This window comes from Trachypithecus francoisi, unplaced genomic scaffold (genome assembly GCF_009764315.1).
Source record: "Trachypithecus francoisi isolate TF-2019V2 unplaced genomic scaffold, Tfra_2.0 Lachesis_group5, whole genome shotgun sequence".
NCBI lineage: Eukaryota > Metazoa > Chordata > Mammalia > Primates > Cercopithecidae > Trachypithecus > Trachypithecus francoisi.
The window spans coordinates 30,103,485-30,122,692 of NW_022681470.1; the positions used below are offsets into that span (position 1 = coordinate 30,103,485).

The 19,208-nt window shown below is 40.0% G+C and overlaps 1 protein-coding gene and 1 pseudogene across 1 annotated transcript; one reads left to right on the forward strand and one right to left on the reverse strand.

Annotated features, from left to right (window-relative positions):
* Positions 1 to 1,486: 1,486 nt before the first annotated feature.
* On the forward strand, positions 1,487 to 1,924 carry LOC117076119 (60S ribosomal protein L26-like). Its single transcript, XM_033199189.1, has one exon. It carries the CDS (start codon positions 1,487 to 1,489, stop codon positions 1,922 to 1,924), a length of 438 nt encoding a protein of 145 aa, XP_033055080.1.
* Positions 1,925 to 13,373: 11,449 nt separating this feature from the next.
* Positions 13,374 to 15,131, reverse strand: LOC117074049 (annotated as a pseudogene).
* Between the last annotated feature and the right edge of the window lie 4,077 nt (positions 15,132 to 19,208).

Genomic DNA, 19,208 nt, shown 5'->3' on the forward strand with positions numbered 1-19,208 from the left:
TGAGTTTTCTTTCTCCCTGAACATATCATGTTCACTTTGGAACTTCACTCATTCTGTTTCCTCTGTCTGGAACATTCTTAGCTAGTCTCTTCTCTTAGCTTATTGCTACCCATCATTCAGATCTCAACCTAAGCATCCCTATCCAATCATGCCAATCTAGGCTATGTTTCTCTTTGTGTTATGGTCCCATAGCACCCTGAATTACTCTGTCACAACACTTCTCACACATCTATTTACTTAACATTTACCCTCAAGGCAGAAATCAAGAAGTTCTTTGAAACTAATGAGAACAAAGATACAATGTACCAGAATCTCTGGGACACAGCTAGGGCAGTGTTAAGAGGGAAATTTATAGCACTAAATGCCCATAACAAAAAGCTAGAAAGATCTCAAGTTAACAAACTAACATCACCACTAGAAGAACTAGACTCTTTGTGCTTTGCCCTGTTTTGCAGTGATGTGGGAGGGAACCCATCTGGTAAGTGGTAGACACAGATATAGTAGGACCAGGGACATTCAGACCGTCCTTCAGTGGAGCTTACCAAGAGTGAGAGGCACCTGGTTACTTGGGTATTCAAGTGCTAGTCTTAGGAACTTCAGATCTAAATCATCCAGAATGATTCTGAAATGACTGACAGCCTGGGGCCCAAGAGTAACCGATAATGACATAATACGGATCTGAGTTGGCTAAGGGACAAACTGCAAATACTTTAGAGTCATTTTGTTTTGTTTTGGTTTTTTGTTTTGTTTTGTTTTGTTTTGTTTTGGAGACGGAGTCTTGCACTGCCACCCAGGCTGGAGGGCAGTGGCATGATATTGGCTCACTGCAACTTCCGCCTCCCGGTTTCAAGCAATTCTCCTGCCTCAACCTCCCGAGTAGCTGGGACTACAGGCACACATTGCCACACCAGATAGTTTTTTGTATTTTAGTAGAGTCGGGGTTTCACCATGTTGCCCAGGCTGGTCTCGAATTCCTAAATTCAGGCAATCCTCCTGCCTCAGCCTCCCAAAGTGCTGGGATTACAGGCGTGAGCCACCGCACCTGGCCCATTTTGTTTTTAAAGATCAAAAATGTGTTTTTATCTGATATGTTTTCCTGACTATACTGTTTTGAAAACTGAGTCAGCCTGGTTCCTCAGGTTTCAGATCTAGCTGTCCTGAACGAATTTGCCTGATGGAGTGCTGTGAGGTGTCCAGATGCTTCAGGGCCTTGCATTTTCTCATGGCAAGAGGTCTGATTGCCAGATCTCTCCCTCCACTGCACAGGCAAAGGCCTGAGCTCAGCGTGGCTTCGGGGTACCACTGCACAGGCCACCTGCTTGGGTTCCTCATGGTTTATTTCGAAAATCTAAGAGTCTTAGAATGATGTTTAAGAACGTTGGAAAATGGCTGCAAATAGCTAAATCAAACTTAAGAACCACATCTCTGCCAAATTAAAAAATTTTGAAGCTTTTAAAAAACCTAGACCGAAGTGGGAGCAGCCAAAATGAAGTTCAATCCCTTTGGGACTTCCGAACGAAGCAAGAACCGCAAAAGACATTTCAGCACAGCTTCCCACATTCGCAGGAAGATTATGTCTTCCCCTTTTTCCAAAGAGCTGAGACAGAAGTACAATGTTCAATCCATGCCTAACCGAAAGGATAATGAAGTTCAGGTTGTGCAAGGACACTATAAAAGTCAGCATATTGATAAAGTAGTCCAGATTTCTAGGAAGAAATATGTCATCTACATTGAATGGGTGCAGGGGGAAAAGGCTAATGGCACAACTGTCCATCTAGGCATTCACCCCAGCAAGGTGGTTATCGCTAGCCTAAAACTGGACAAAGACCACAAAAAGATCCTTGAACAGAAAGTCAAATCTCGCCAAGTAGGAAAGGAAAAGGGCAACTACAAGGAAGAAAAAATTGAGGAGATGCAGGAATAAAGTAATCTTATATACAAGCTTTGATTAAAATTTGAAATGAAGAAAAAATATACGTATTCATGGTGGCTATTGAGTTCTAGGCACACTGGTGACTGTCATTGCCATAGCTGATCACTTTCTCTGGTAAACCAGAGGGACCTCAGACACTGGGTTCCTCACTCACATCCAGGCGGGTGCAGCCCTGCCGGTGCTCAGGCAGAGTTCTCAGGAGTGGGGACACCTTACTCTTAACTTGTGTGTCTTCTCCTAATGTGATCTCATCCACTGCTGCTGTGGCCATGTTAGTCAAAAGTCACAGAGAAGATCGGGGATGGTGCAAGTTTGTGCATGTGCCTGCGTGTGTGCGTGCTCTTGTGTGCATGTGCACGGGTATATGGTTAAAATTAAGTCACGCTGTCAGTCACTCGTGATCTCATCTGAAACAGTGTTTGGAAATGGAACAGTTTCGTCCCGCATGCTGATGTGTCCAGAATTTCACTTAACAATAAAAGGAAAATGTGTGGTTACTGAAAAATGTGTATTGATACAGAATTTCATAAGAGCCATGTTAGACAAAACAACTCTTTTTCAACCACTACTCACCAGTTTCTGTAGAGTAAAAAAATCTGTACATATTTTGGAATCTGGAGAATCCTATATAAATCATTCGTCACTTAAATCTGTGAAAAACATGTTTGTTTGGAGGAAAATGTATGCATGTATAAGCATTCTGCGGAATCAGTATTTATTGTATTGATATAATTGTCTCTAAGTGTTCCTCATCTTCATAGCAATAAGAAATTCATTAAAGTGTGCATGTTCTGTAATTTTAAAGAACTAGAAAAACAAGAGCAAACAAATCCCAAAGCTAGAAGAAGACAAGAAGTAACCAAAATCAGGGCTGAATTGAAGGAGGTCGAGACACACACATACAAAAAAATTCAAACGGTCAACAAATTTAGGAGGTGGTTTTTTTAAAAAAAAAAATTAATAAAATAAGACTGCTAGCGAGATTAATAAATTAGAAAAGAGAGAAGATTCAAATAAGCACAATCAGAAATGATAAGGGGAATACTACCACTGACCCCACCGAAATACAAACAACCATCAGAGAATATTATAAATATCTCTGTGCACATAAACTAGAAAATCTAGAAGAAACAGATAAATTCCTGGACACATAGACCTTCCCAAAACTGAACCAGGAAGAACTTGAATCCCTGAACAGACCAATAATAAGCTCTGAAATTGAGGTGGTAATAAATAGCCTACCAACCCAAAAAAGCCCAGGACAAGATGGATTCACAGCTGAATTCTACCAGATATACAAAGAAGAGCTGGCACCATTCCTACCGAAACTATTCTAAAAACTTGAAAAGGAGGGACTCCTCCCTAATTTATCTTATGAGGCCAGTATCATCCTGATACCAAAACCTGGCAGAGATACAACAAAAAAGGGAAATCTCAGGCCAATATCCTGTTTATGCATAACTTTTTAGTTTTCCCAAAAGACTGATAAATTTCAACATTTTGAATATATCATTGTTAATTTTGAGTTGACAGAGGTAAACTAACCAACTACCATTATGTTTTAGTACTAAGGGATATACCTTTCAATAAAGTTACTGAAATGCAAAAAATAAAAAATAAAAAAAGTTTGGAAAAGTAGAATTTAACTTTTTTTAAAAAGGTTACCCTCCCTACAAAATTACATTTGAAGACCATATCTATCTTTTATTCTGAGAACATTATGCAGTTCCTGGCTCACAAATGATGCTCAATAAACACTGACTCACTGTATTAACTTCCTGTTGCTGCTATAATAAATGACTACAAACTTAATGCCTTAGATCAGCACAAGTTTATTATCTTAATGGTTTTGAAGGTCAGAAGTCCCACACAGGTCTCACTGGGCTAACACCTATGCATAGTTGGAGTTGCATTCCTGCTGGAGGCTCTGGGAGATAATCTGTTCCCAGCCTTTTCCAGCTTCTAGCGGTCACCCACATCCCTTGGCTCATGCTCCCCCACCAACAATGGCATTATTCTTACCTCTGCTTTTGTCATCACATAACTCTTTCTGACTCAGACTCTTCTGCCTTCCTCTTTCCCTCATAAGGATCCTTGTGATGATATTGGGCCGACCTGGTGGATAATCTAGAATAATCTCCCCATCTCAAGGACTCTAACTTAATCACATCTGCAAAGTCCCTTTTGCTATATAAGGTAACAAAGTCACAGGTTGGGGAATTTGCACGTGACCATCTTTGTGGGGTGGGGGAGCATTATCTTGTCCACCATACTGGCTGATTCGTCATTATCTCATTTCTCACAGAGAGGAGACTTACAACAATAACACTTGTGAACCTTTGTTCCTGTCTAAGGAAGCATCTCAGTTCTTTGCAAAAGCCTGGCTAGAAGGGAGTTTCTCATTGTCTAGAGAGTGCTGACTCTGGAGGGGTGTCTCCAAAAAATCTTAACAGGGTCTCCACCCATTACCCTCTCAACTCCATGTACATTGTACCACTGAAACCTCCCACAGGTGAGAAAGTGAAAGTATGAAAAGTGCAGAACGCCCCCTCTTTGACGTACAACAAGCTAGAAGAAGCCAGAAATAAAACCTCTCATTTTATACACCAGCGAACACATATTTGTTGAATCCCTTCCATTATGCATGCTGGGGTACAGATGAGGTCCCACTGCCATGCAGTTATATTCCAGGGCAGGAGACCTACTACAGGGAAGCCACACTTCCCATACTCAAATGCCTTGCGGGACTATGCAGAGGATTCACGTGTGAAGTAGTCAAGGGTGAGAATACAGGGAATGGTGATTATGTTGAGCAGGAGAGTTTCTGCCTGTCTAAAGACATTCAATTCAAAATTGATTTATGGCCACTATGCTGGCCAAAGAAAACAAGCCTGCCACTTAGATCCGCATCCCCAATTCATCATTTACAGGGCTGCCATTCCCAAGGTAAACAGATCAATAAAATAATTTCAGATATTGACACATTTTGTGAGAAAAATAAGGCAGGCCTATGTGAGGGTAATCACTTAAATGTGGGGGAGGGATGCTCTGGCTTTTCAGGGAAGGCAACCCATTCCAGGACACCATACATCTTTGTCTCTACCAAGAATTTCCAGTGAGGAACTCAGATCTCAGAAGAGGCATCTTCTCTGTCCTGTGGTTATAAAATGAAGCAACTCAAAATTCCATTTTGATGTGAAGGGGTATTAGATTAAGAAGAAAAAGTGTCTCTTCTTTGGAAAATCTTATAAACCACAAATAGAGTTGAAAGCATCAGGTTACAGCAAACCTAGGTAGAATCTGATAAGAGACAGTTATCTTAATAGAAAAGTGCTCTTTCACTTTTCGTAATGCATTCCAGAAACCATGTATCACAAGACAGTGTGATCATTTGACTATTCTGGTTTTTTGGTCTAGTACCTGACTTTGATTCTTGTGCTCAACTTAAGTCCCCTGAGTATTCTTTGCATTTTACTCCTTCCAGTAGACGTGAGTTCACATCCTGTCTCATAGTTTTTCTCATGATCCAAGCTATATGTCTTTAATGTTAATGTTTCACACTCACCCTCAGAGAGATGTTTCACATGCCTGGTCATGCCTGGTTGTAAACTACTTTTGAGAGAGTTCTTTCTAGCTCATGAGTCTGGCAATCAACAGTATAATTTGTTGCTGTGTTCTCCGCATATTAGGAAAAGGCAAGTTCTATGTAGAAATCAATGTGTGTGTGAGAAAGTGACATGGGCTTTTAAATGTAAGTGTAGTTACAAGTGTAAGTATAAGTACATGTATTGCCATGGTTGTGGTGGCAGTGCAGGGTTTCTGTGTAGGCAACTCTTATTTCTACTGGATTGATGATAAGACAGCTGGGGACCCATTCGGCCTATTATTTCTCTTTTTGTTCCTAACTGCTCCCTTCAGAGGAGAAGCAAAGATATATAAAATACTGATTAGCCAAGTTAATAGGTTAGAGAAAACTTGGGGAAGAAAACAGAAAAGAAAGGAAGTCAATTGACTTTGGGCATTCGATGATCCATGATAAGGTTAGTTGAGTTTTAGGAGTCTATGTTGTTTTAACAGCTTAAGATGTAGGCCTCATAGATGATCTTTTTTGGAGAGAGAAAGTAGATTTCATGCCATGTGGTAGTGGCTGTTTGGAAGGTTAGGCTGGGACACAAGATCACAAGAGAAAGAGCCTTGAAGAAGTAGTAATCTCTGCCATGGGTTTGGGAGGGAAGAAGGTTGACAGTGTGCCCAGCAAGAATTTGCCTTCCCTGACCTAGTCCAATAGCCTCATTTCACCAACTACAGAGTGAGAACCAGGAGAATTTAAATGATTTGTCCAAGGCTTCATAGCTCTGAAGCAGCTCTGGGACTCCCTGGTGTGCTAACTCCATACCAGCATTTGTTGTTGTTGTTGTTGTTGAGACAGAGTTTTACTCTTGTTGCGGCTGGAGTGCAATGGTGCAATCTCAGCTCACTGCAACCTCCACCTCCTGGGTTCAAGCAATTCTCCTGCCTCAGCCTCCCGAGTAGCTGGGATTACAGGCATAAACCACTGCACCCAGCTAATTTTTGCATTTTTAGTAGAGAAGGGGTTTCTCCTTGTTGGTCAGGCTGGTCTCAAACTCCCAACCTCAGGTGATCTGCCCACCTCAGCCTCCCAAAGTGCTGGGATTACAGGCAGGATCCATCGTACCCAGCCTCTTCCATCACACCACTCTGCTTAGCACCTGGCCCACATAAATAAGAGTAACACACACTATGGTATAGATAAGGTGAGGCTACAACATGATCATGATAGACTAAAAAAGGGTCTCCAAAAGATGTTCATGTTCTAATCCCCAGAACCTGTAACTATGTAACTTGCATGATAAAGGAATCTGCAGACATGATTAAGTTAAGGCTTTTGAGATGGAGGTTATCCTGGATTAGCCAGATGGATCCAATGTAATCACAAGAGTCCTTACAGGAGAAAAGTAGGAGAGTCAGAGTCAGAGAAGGTGAAGTGATGATGGAAGGAAGTTGGAATGATATAGGGTCAGGAACCAAGGAATTTGGGCAGCCTCTTGAAGCTAGAAAAACACAAGGAAATAGATTCTCCCCTAGTGCCTCCAACAAGAGCTGCTGAGGACTCCTACATGCTCCCCCTTTCTTATTTTTTTGATCCTCCCCAGGACTCGCTCTATTACCTCATTTGCCTAATAAAATACAATGCATCTTTCAAAAGTCTGCTAAACTACAATATGGTGCCATGAGAACTTCTAAAATGAAAAGAAAAAATATTGTTTGTTGTATTAGAGACTTAAATGTTAGACCTAATACCATAAAAACCCTAGAAGAAAACCTAGGTAGTACCATTCAGGACATAGGCATGGGCAAGGACTTCATGTCTAAAACACCAAAAGCAATGGCAGCAAAAGCCAAAATTGACAAATGGGATCTAATTAAACTAAACAGCTTCTGCACAGCAAAAGAAACTACCATCAGAGTGAACAGGCAACCTACAGAATGGGAGAAAATTTTTGCAATCTACTCATCTGACAAAGGGCTAATATCCAGAATCTACAAAGAACTCAAACAAATATACAAGAAAAAAACAAACAACCCCATCAAAAAGTGGGCAAAGGATATGAACAGACATTTCTCAAAAGAAGACATTCATACAGCCAACAGACACGTGAAAAAATGCTCATCATCACTCGCCATCAGAGAAATGCAAATCAAAACCACAATGAGATACCATCTCACACCAGTTAGAATGGCAATCATTCAAAAGTCAGGAAACAACAGGCGTTGGAGAGGATGTGGAGAAATAGGAACACTTTTACACTGTTGGTGGGATTGTAAACTAGTTCAACCATGATGGAAAACAGTATGGCGATTCCTCAAGGATCTAGAACTAGATGTACCATATGACCCAGCCATCCCACTACTGGGTATATACCCAAAGGATTATAAATCATGCTGCTATAAAGACACATGCACATGTATGTTTATTGCGGCACTATTCACAATAGCAAAGACTTGGAATCAACCCAAATGTCCATCTGTGACAGACTGGATTAAGAAAATGTGGCACATATACACCATGGAATACTATGCAGCCATAAAAAAGGATGAGTTTGCGTCCTTTGTAGGGACATGGATGCAGCTGGAAACCATCATTCTCAGCAAACTATCACAAGAACAGAAAACCAAACACCGCATGTTCTCACTCATAGGTGGGAACTGAACAATGAGATCACTTGGACTCGGGAAGGGGAACATCACACACTGGGGCCTATCATGGGGAGGGGGGAGGGGGGAGGGATTGCATTGGGAGTTATACCTGATATAAATGACTAATTGATGGGTGCTGACGAGTTGATGGGTGCAGCACACCAACATGGCACAAGTATACATATGTAACAAACCTACATGTTATGCACATGTACCCTAGAACTTAAAGTATAATAAAAAAAAAATTAAAAAAAAAAAAAGAAAAAATATTGTTTGCAAGGAAACGGAGCAACCAGAACCCTCATAGACTGCGACTGGGAGTGTAAGTTAGTACGGCCACTTTTGAAAACTATTTGGAAGTATCTATACATCTTAATATACCATAAGAACAAACAATTGCACTCTTGGGTGTACATTCAACAAAAATGCATACATACATTCATTAAAGCACATGTACTAGAATTTCATAGCAGAACTATTTGTAACAGTCAGAGACTAAAAATGTCCACCAAACAGTAGGTAGATAAATGGAGGAATGAATGCATGCATATTCTGACAATGGAATATCATACAATGAGATTGATCTTTACTCATATCTAATAATATAGATGAATGTCACAGACATAATGTTTGTTGAAGGAAGCCAGACAGAAAAGTATACATATTGTGCCATTCCTGCTATACAAGGCACTAGTTGCAGGCATCACTGCTATATGCTGTTTAAAGTCAGATAGGTCTTACTTTTGGTGGACAGTAACTAGGAAGAAAAATAAGGGATCTTTCTAGGCACCTGGCTTACATGGTACGTTCAACTTGTCAAATTTTATTAAGTGGTACATTTACTATACATGTATATTACATTTCAATCAACCTTTAAAAATAAACTCAATTAAAGTATTCCTCTGGTTTCCTAACCACTCTCCAGGATAAAATTGATTATCCCTTCTTAGTACTTAACTTTATCTTGTGCAGCCTCTGTTATGCCATATGTAATAATGTATTATCAATATGCCTTCTCTTCTAAACTATGAATTCCTTGAAAACTATGGTATTTCTGACTCATTTGAATGTCCAAAGCCTAGCCCATAGTAGTAACTAGAAAATGTTTGTTGAGTTGAATGAATGAATGAGTTTCTTCTTTTGCAATCACTTCATGCCTGGTCATTTCAACAAACATTTGATCAATAAATACTTGTATGTGATAGACCCTGTGTTAGGTGTTTGGAATAAAAAGATTTTAAAACACAGTTCTTAAACAAGCATAAACAAACGCTAGTCAAAGAGTCAGAGTCTAAGAGTTTTAAATTTAAAAACAAAAACAAAAACAAAAACAAAACAGGAAAAGGAAAATTCAAGGACTTTCTTTTTACCAGTTGGAAAAAAAAAAAAAACAACTACATCTGCTGACTTCCTTGGCCATCCAATGGCATTCTCCTTCCTCTCCTTACTATTTTCACATATTTCAGCATATTGGATTACACTTTTCCGGGATTATTTTCCTTCATGTTTCCTTCTCACGTTTATTTTCCTTCATGTTTCCTTCTTCGGATGCTCTATCTGTCCTAAACCTTATACTTTCTTAAACCACTGGCCTTTAAGGGCAGGTCTGCTAAGACAGTGTTTCCAATCTTTCCATTTCAGGACACATAGAGAAAGTGATGTTATTTGTACTGCACTTTGGGGCAAATGGGAGAGACTACTTGAGCCCAAAGGTGAGCAGCCCACATGCTCCCTGATTCTCCAGGTCCTGCCTGGGCTCAAAGGATTAAGAAGTCAGTATCTCGTTCTCTGTACACCAGTATTTTATACAAAACATAGTGAGAAGCTTGTTGATCTAAGGACATTGATCAGATTATATGACCATAGGGTCAATATCTATTATCATATTGTCCACCCTGGCTATGATGGCCACACAGGCCAACAGCCATACTGCCAGTCATTACCCTTGACCTCTCCCCATTCCAACTAGCCAGCTGATAACACAGACTCAGTTCAGATTCTACCCTTGGAGAGAGAACTATATCTATCTCCTTTGTTTGGAGGCTTTTTTAAAAGTGTCTATTGACAGGTGAAGAATATATGCCCATGAAACAGATACCTTTTCTCTGAAATCTCCTGGCTTCCCATTCTCCTGGATTGTGCCTAATGGAATGAGAGCTGTCAGGACCAAAGTTGCACCTCAGAAGTTGTTTGTCTGACAAGTCACTGCTGACTGTGGCAGGAAAGTCTTTCAAACATTTCCTCCCACTACATGTGGGTTGCAACAGCTAAGCATGTTGTTAAAATAAATATGACAATTTTGAAGAACAAGGACTGCCTTCAAAAGGGATATGGTTAATTCATGCTTGATCTATATTTACCAAAGAGAGCTAGAAATCCTGAGACTAGCTGTGAAGATCCAACCAGCTTGTTGCTTTTATGACCTTGGCTTTTACTGTTGAATTACAAAAGGTGGATAGCTGGGGATAGCAGACTTAGCTATGGTACTGCAAGTGACAGAAACAGGAAGATGTCCAAAGAAATAGAGAAGAACTTAAATAAGAAGCTAAACTGAGGGGCCCTTTGTGGAAAAGAAACTTCAGGGCAGGACTCACTGGGCAGGCAAGGAACCCATTTGTGAGAAATTAGGGGGTGGAAGGGAAGTAATAACCCACATAAATTATTAAAGTCATCATGTGAGCAAGAACAAGGCTGCAAGAAAAGGTGCGAGGCAACACATACCTACACTATGCATTGCTGATAGGCAAAGGGAGCATTTCAGATGGGCTGCTGAGATGAGGTGCCTGAACAGCCCTGTGATGGAAAATGGACAGAGAAAGTGAAGGGGTTAGCCAAACTAACCATGGGGCATCAGTCCTGGAAAGATAGAGAGATGAAGAAAATTATGTGTACTAGAGCTCATCTCGTGCAGCTTACTGAATGTGGTTACAAGGAATAATTTGATAACTTCTTGTGAAGGAGGAAGTGGGAGGTGAAATCCCCTTAAAAGCATGCTTGAATAACACCAGATGTTTGTTAAACTGCCTTTTAAAATAGGTGGGTCCAGATGACTGCAGGGGTTTTGATCTGCTGAGTGAGTCTACAAATTTGGACCGAGCAGAACTGCTTGGGATGACAGAGAAGCAGCAGAGCTCTGCTGTAGAGACCCCGCCTTTCTGCCCTTTTGTCACACATCAGTGAGCCACCCTTCTTCATGAGTGTGACCAACAACTTACAGGTGGGAGGATCATCTGAAGTCAGGACTTCAAGACCAGAAGGGCCAACATGGTGAAACACCATCTCTACTAAAAATACAAAAATTAGCTGGGCATGGTGGCATGTGCCTGTAACCCCAGCTACTTAGGAGGCTGAGACAGGAGAATCACTTGAACCTGGAAGGCAGAGGTTGCAGTGGCCAAGATCGTACCACTGCACTCTAGCCTGGGTGACAGAACAAGACTCCATCTCAAAAAAAAAAAGAATGCATAGGTACCACTTTCTTTTCCAAGCAAATAGATAATAAAAGTTTAATTGTTAAAAGGATGGTTGAGATACATATTTACCATGTGACCAGAGGACTGATTCTCGCTTTCCTTGGGTCTATGGACTCACTGTTGTGAATTTGATTAAGGTACAAACCTACTCATCAGAAAACTGGCCCCAAAAGCAAAAGTTTACATATAATTTCTGGAGATTCACAGATACTCCAAAATCTATTTAAGGATCCTAAATTAAAAGCTCTAACTATAGAAAGATTTGACACGCCTAGTGGCTAGGTAGCCATGACAATTCATGCTGGATATCTGGATACAATCCTAGAACTCTATCTTGATCAGTTCTAAGAAGACCATATAAAGGAATTCCTCTAATATGTGGTGAACATGTCCATTAGCACTCTTGGAGTATCTTCTCATATACCATGAGGAAATTCAGTCTTCTTGGGCTTAATTTCTATGTAAGCATGAGAATGGCAAGTAAGTTAAATACTAAATTACTAGTTTTGTCTTAGCATCAATACATTCATGTTCTATTTAGAAAAGCAATTTTGAGAGTTTATAACAAAGAAAGCCTTTGTTAACAGGTATCAGGGGAATCCGCCCCCAATATTTCAAAGTAGGTTCTATTTTCCATAAGTGTCAGCTGGCTGAGAAATAAAGAGAAACAGTACAAAGAGGAATTTTACAGCTGGGCCTCTGGGGGTGACATCACATATCAGTATGACCATGATGCCCACCTGAGTCACAAAACCAGCAAGTTTTTATGAAGCATTTTAAAAGGGTAGGAGGTGTACGAACAGGGAGTAGGTCACAAAGATCATATGTTTCAAAGGGCAAAAGGCAGAACAAAGATCACATGTTTCTGAGGAAACAGGACAAGGGCAAAATCAGAAGTACTGATAAGGGTCTATGTTCAGCTGTGCACGTATTGTCTTGATAAACATCTTAAACAACAGAAAACAAGGTTTGAGAGCAGAGAACCAGTGTGATCACAAATTTACCAGGATGGAGTTTTTTTCCCCATTCTAATAAGCCTGAGGGTACTGCAGGAGACAAGGGCATATTTCAGTCCTTATCTCAAGCGCATAAGACAGACACTCCCAGAGCAGCCGTTTGTAGACCTCCCCCCAGGAATGCATTCCTTCCCCAGGGTATTAATTATTAATATTCCTTGCTAGGAAAAGAATTTAGCAATATCTTCCCTACTTGCAAGTCCATTTATAGGCTGTCTGCAAGAAGAAAAATATGGCTCTATTTTGCCTGACCCTGCAGGCAGTCAGACCTTATGGTTATCTTCCCTTGTTCCCTGAAAACTGCTGTTATTCTGTTCTTTTTCAAGGTGCACTGATTTCACATTGTTCAAACACACGTTTTACAATCAATTTGTACAGTTAACACAATTATCACAGTGGTCCTGAGGTGACATACATCCTCAGCTTACGAAGATAACAGGATTAAGAGATTAAAATAAGACAAGCATAAGAAATTATGAAAGTATTATTTGGGAACTGATAAATGTCCATGAAATCTTGACAATTTATGTTCCTCTGCCATGGCTCCAGCCGGTCCCTCAGTTCAGGGTCACTGACTTCCCACAACAAACAGGCTGTTAAGGAAAGTTTCAGTACTTTCTTTTTTTAAAAAATTGCTTTATTGACTTCAGTAGCAAATTTATAAAAGGTTAACATGGCTTCATCTAGTTGAAATTATGATTCACATCAACATGATAACAATGTGTGTACAGTTCATGTTGCACTCATACTATATGCCTTCTTATTTGTGGTCCAGAAGAATGGCTGTTGCTCTTTCCTTCTTCATCCAGAGTCTTTTTAGTAGCTTTTAATTCCTTCTTCTACTTCTCTACCTTCTGTTTCTCCAACTCGGTTTGGTATTTTCAAACTTTAGTTATTTGGTTGCCTTTTGCCTCCATCCTTTCCACTAATGCCTCCAATTCACATACTAAATTGTCTTTCAGTTCAACAGCTGGCAACTCCTGGGTAAGTTTTGCAAGCTGCTGATGATTACAGCTCCTGTGTCCAAATTCATCTGTAAACTCTGTAAGACTTCTGACAACTCCTCATTAATGCTGTCAGAGGAGGGAGGTATTACTGACAACTTCTTACTTTTAACACTCGTGAAGATACTTGCTTTGCCAAGGAAACACTAATGACCAATCATTGCACAAAGCTTTACTGTGTTTCTTCATTGGATACAATGCAAGACAAGCTGAACACTGGCTGCCACAGCATAGCTAAGACTTGTGGACTTCCCAGCTACAAACGGCACATCACCCAAGCATAATCTATAATGCACTGGTGCACCAAAATAGTTCCTAGAACTTAGTTTTTCTTGTGGTTTTGCCTTTTATAAAAATTCTTCTTGCACTGGGAAAATGTGGACTTGCCTTATCTTCAATGATAAGGCTATTTGTTTCTAGACCAGTCTGTAACTTAGCTGCCTTAGTTTGTATGTGTTTCCTTTCCTGTTCTTCTTCAAAGAGTTTTGCTTCCAACTCTTACATTTTTCTTTCTGCAAGGGCCTGCACTGTGGAAAGTTTGTTATACTCCCATTCAAAAAGATACAATTTTTCAAGTTGGCTGCAAACATGTCTTTGATTGTGTTGCCATTCTCTTTCTAGGGAAACCTGTTACTCTAAGACAGATATCTTCTCCATTTCTGCATGCTTTATCATATTTCACATGTATTCCAATTGTTTTTCTAAAAGATTACATTTATTTTCTGCAGTTATCAACTGAGATATCAATTCTATTTTTTTTTTTTTTTTTTTTTTGAGACGGAGTCTCGCTCTGTCACCCAGGCTGGAGTGCAGTGGCCGGATCTCAGCTCACTGCAAGCTCCGCCTCCTGGGTTTACGCCATTCTCTCGCCTCAGCCTCCCGAGTAGCTGGGACTACAGGCGCCCGCCATCTCGCCTGGCTAATTTTTTGTATTTTTTTAGTAGAGACGGGGTTTCACCGTGTTAGCCAGGATGGTCTCGATCTCCTGACCTCGTGATCCGCCCGTCTCGGCCTCCCAAAGTGCTGGGATTACAGGCTTGAGCCACCTCGCCCGGCCGAGATATCAATTCTTGATTGTGCTTTAATTCTTCATTCTTTGAATTCTCCCTTTCCTGTATATCTTCATCCAGTACTTTCTTGGATTCAATTGTTTCTCTAGACAAGGTTTTCACACTTTCTTCTTCTGGAATCCTTTCAAGTTCCAAGCATCAAATCTTACTTTGAAGATTCTTAAGAGCAGAAAATATATCTCTGCTGTTGCTTTATAGATAGGCAAGTATAGTCTTATTTGGGGAGTGTCATAGATGACTATTAAGGAAAGGCTTATCAGATGGATATACTACATATGGAGATGAAGAATGCTGAACTGTACTTCCTTGAGGCCTTGATGATTCAGCTAAGACGTTCGAGAACTGAGAACCAGAAGCAGCAGAGACCAACGCCACCCACGGAGCCTCCACAGGTCCGAGACAGTCTGAGTTCTCATACTCTCCTTCACAACTTGGGAGCTGCCCACCAGGGGTGATCCTAAGCTGAACCCCTGATGGAAAAGGGGAAAGGTGATAGTGCTGGGCTTAGAAAACCCTGCCACACACTGGTGCCACTTTCTTAGTCTGTTGGGGACAACCACATAACTCAATCTGGCCTTAATCATAAATTTTGTGACCATGTGAAAGCCAACAATTTTTTGAAGGACAATTTGGTAATAAATAACAGACATTTTTAAACCCAAAGCCTTTGATACAGAAATTTAATTCCTAGGAATCTGATGTCCAGAAACACTCATAAATGTGTACAAAGATATTTTTATGGATTTCAGTTTAGAATTGTTTATAATACGAAAAGAATAAAAATAGCCTAAATGTCTATCTACAGGGGATTAATTTAATTATACTAATCTATATTTTGCATTTCTTTTTTTTTTTTTTATTTTATTGTTAAACTAGTTCTTTTTTTTTTTTTATTTTTATTATTATTTTTTTTATTTACTTTAAGTTCTAGGGTACATGTGCATGACGTTTATATCATGTATAACTCCCCAATGCAATCCCTCCCTCCTCCCCCCTCCCCATGATAGGCCCCAGTGTGTGATGTTCCCCTTCCCGAGTCCAAGTGATCTCATTGTTCAGTCCCACCTATGAGTGAGAACATGCGGTGTTTGGTTTTTCTTCTTGTGATAGTTTGCTAAGAATGATGGTTTCCAGCTGCATCCATGTCCTACAAAGGATGCAAACTCATCCTTTTTTATGGCTGCATAGTATTCCATGGTGTATATGTGCCACATTTTCTTAATCCAGTCTGTCACAGATGGACATTTGGGTTGATTCCAAGTCTTTGCTATTGTGAATAGTGCCGCAATAAACATACGTGTGCATGTGTCTTCGTAGTAGAGTAATTTATAATCCTTTGGGTATATACCCAGTAGTGGGATGGCTGGGTCATATGGTACATCTAGTTCTAGATCTTGAGGAATCGCCATACTGTTTTCCATAATGGTTGAACTAGTTTACAATCCCACCAACAGTGTAAAAGTGTTCCTATTTCTCCACATCCTCTCCAACACCTGTTGTTTCCTGACTTCTTAATGATTGCCATTCTAACTGGTGTGAGATGGTATCTCATTGTAGTTTTGATTTGCATTTCTCTGATGGCGAGTGATGATGAGCATTTTTTCATGTGTCTGTTGGCTGTATGGATGTCTTCTTTTGAGAAATGTCTGTTCATATCCTTTCCCCACTTTCTGATGGGGTTGTTTGTTTTTTTCTTGTATATTTGTTTGAGTTCTTTGTAGATTCTGGATATTAGCCCTTTGTCAGATGAGTAGGTTGCAAAAATTTTTCCCATTCTGTAGGTTGCCTGTTCACTCTGATGGTAGTTTCTTTAGCTGTGCAAAAGCTCTTTAGTTTAATTAGATCCCATGTGTCAATTTTTGCTTTTGCTGCCGTTGCTTTTGTGTTTTAGACATGAAGTCCTTGCCCATGCCTATGTCCTGAATGGTACTACCTAGATTTTCTTCTAGGGTTTTTATGGTATTAGGTCTAACATTTAAGTCTCTAATCCATCTTGAATTAATTTTCGTATAAGGAGTAAGGAAAGGATCCAGTTTCAGCTTTCTACTTATGGCTAGCCAATTTTCCCAGCACCATTTATTAAATAGGGAATCCTTTCCCCATTTCTTGTTTGTCTCAGGTTTGTCAAAGATCAGATGGCTGTAGATGTGTGGTATTATTTCTGAGGACTCTGTTCTGTTCCATTGGTCTATATCTCTGTTGTGGTACCAGTACCATGCTGTTTTGGTTACTGTAGCCTTGTAGTATAGTTTGAAGTCAGGTAGCGTGATGCCTCCAGCTTTGTCCTTTTGACTTAGGATTGTTGGCAATGCGGGCTCTTTTTTGGTTCCATATGAACTTTAAAGCCGTTTTTTCCAATTCTGTGAAGAAAGTCATTGGTAGCTTGATGGGGATGGCATTGAATCTATAAATCACCTTGGGCAGTATGGCCATTTTCAAATATTGATTCTTCCTATCCATGAGCATGGTATGTTCTTCCATTTGTTTGTGTCCTCTTTGATTTCACTGAGCAGTGGTTTGTAGTTCTCCTTGAAGAGGTCCTTTACATCCCTTGTAAGCTGGATTCCTAGGTATTTTATTCTCTTTGAAGCAATTGTGAATGGAAGTTCATTCCTGATTTGGCTCTCTGCTTGTCTGTTACTGGTGTATAAGAATGCTTGTGATTTTTGCACATTAATTTTGTATCCTGAGACTTTGCTGAAGTTGCTTATCAGCTTAAGGAGATTTTGGGCTGAGACGATGGGGTTTTCTAAATATACAATCATGTCATCTGCAAACAGGGACAATTTGACTTCTTCTTTTCCTAACTGGATACCCTTGATTTCTTTCTCTTGCCTGATTGCCCTAGCCAGAACTTCCAACACTATGTTGAATAGGAGTGGTGAGAGAGGGCATCCCTGTCTTGTGCCAGTTTTCAAAGGGAATTTTTCCAGTTTTTGCCCATTCAGTATGATATTAGCTGTGGGTTTGTCATAAATAGCTCTTATTATTTTGAGGTACGTTCCATCAATACCGAATTTATTGAGCGTTTTTAGCATAAAGGGCTGTTGAATTTTGTCAAAAGCCTTTTCTGCATCTATTGAGATAATCATGTGGTTCTTGTCCTGGTTCTGTTTATATGCTGGATTACGTTTATTGATTTGCGAATGTTGAACCAGCCTTGCATCCCAGGGATGAAGCCCACTTGATCATGGTGGATAAGCTTTTTGATGTGCTGCTGAATCCGGTTTGCCAGTATTTTATTGAGGATTTTTGCATCAATGTTCATCAGGGATATTGGTCTAAAATTCTCTTTTTTTCTTGTGTCTCTACCAGGCTTTGGTATCAGGATGATGTTGGCCTCATAAAAAGAGTTAGGGAGGATTCCCTCTTTTTCTATTGATTGAAATAGTTTCAGAAGGAATGGTACCAGCTCCTCCTTGTACCTCTGGTAGAATTCAGCTGTGAATCCATCTGGTCCTGGACTTTTTTTGGTGGGTAGGCTATTAATTGTTGCCTCAATTTCAGAGCCTGCTATTGGTCTATTCAGGGATTCAACTTCTTCCTGGTTTAGTCTTGGGAGAGTGTAAGTGTCCAGGAAATTATCCATTTCTTCTAGATTTTCTAGTTGATTTGCGTAGAGGCATTTATAGTATTCTCTGATGGTTGTTTGTATTTCTGTGGGGTCGGTGGTGATATCCCCTTTATCATTTTTTATTGCGTCTATTTGATTCTTCTCTCTTTTCTTCTTTATTAGTCTAGCTAGCGGTCTGTCAATTTTGTTGATCTTTTCAAAAAACCAACTCCTGGATTCATTGATTTTTTGGAGGGTTTTTTGTGTCTCTATCTCCTTCAGTTCTGCTCTGATCTTAGTTATTTCTTGCCTTCTGCTAGCTTTTGAATGTGTTTGCTCTTGCCTCTCTAGTTCTTTTAATTGTGATGTTAGAGTGTCCATTTTAGATCTCTCCTGCTTTCTCTTGTGGGCATTTAGTGCTATAAATTTCCCTCTACACACTGCTTTAAATGTGTCCCAGAGTTTCTGGTATGTTGTATCTTTGTTCTCATTGGTTTCAAAAAACATCTTTATTTCTGCTTTCATTTCGTTATGTACCCAGTAGTCATTCAGGAGCAGGTTGTTCAGTTTCCATGTAGTTGAGCGGTTTTGATTGAGTTTCTTAGTCCTGAGTTCTAGTTTGATTGCACTGTGGTCTGAGAGACAGTTTGTTATAATTTCAGTTCTTGTACATTTGCTGAGGAGTGCTTTACTTCCAATTATGTGGTCAATTTTGGAATAAGTGCGATGTGGTGCTGAGAAGAATGTATATTCTGTTGATTTGGGGTGGAGAGTTCTATAGATGTCTATTAGGTCCGCTTGGTGCAGAGATGAGTTCAATTCCTGGATATCCTTGTTAACTTTCTGTCTCGTTGATCTGTCTAATGTTGACAGTGGAGTGTTGAAGTCTCCCATTATTATTGTATGGGAGTCTAAGTCTCTTTGTAGGTCTCTAAGGACT

Bases quoted from the DNA above. Each gene is read 5' to 3' on its own strand.
- LOC117076119 (XM_033199189.1), top strand. From the start codon at position 1,487: ATGAAGTTCAATCCCTTTGGGACTTCCGAACGAAGCAAGAACCGCAAA.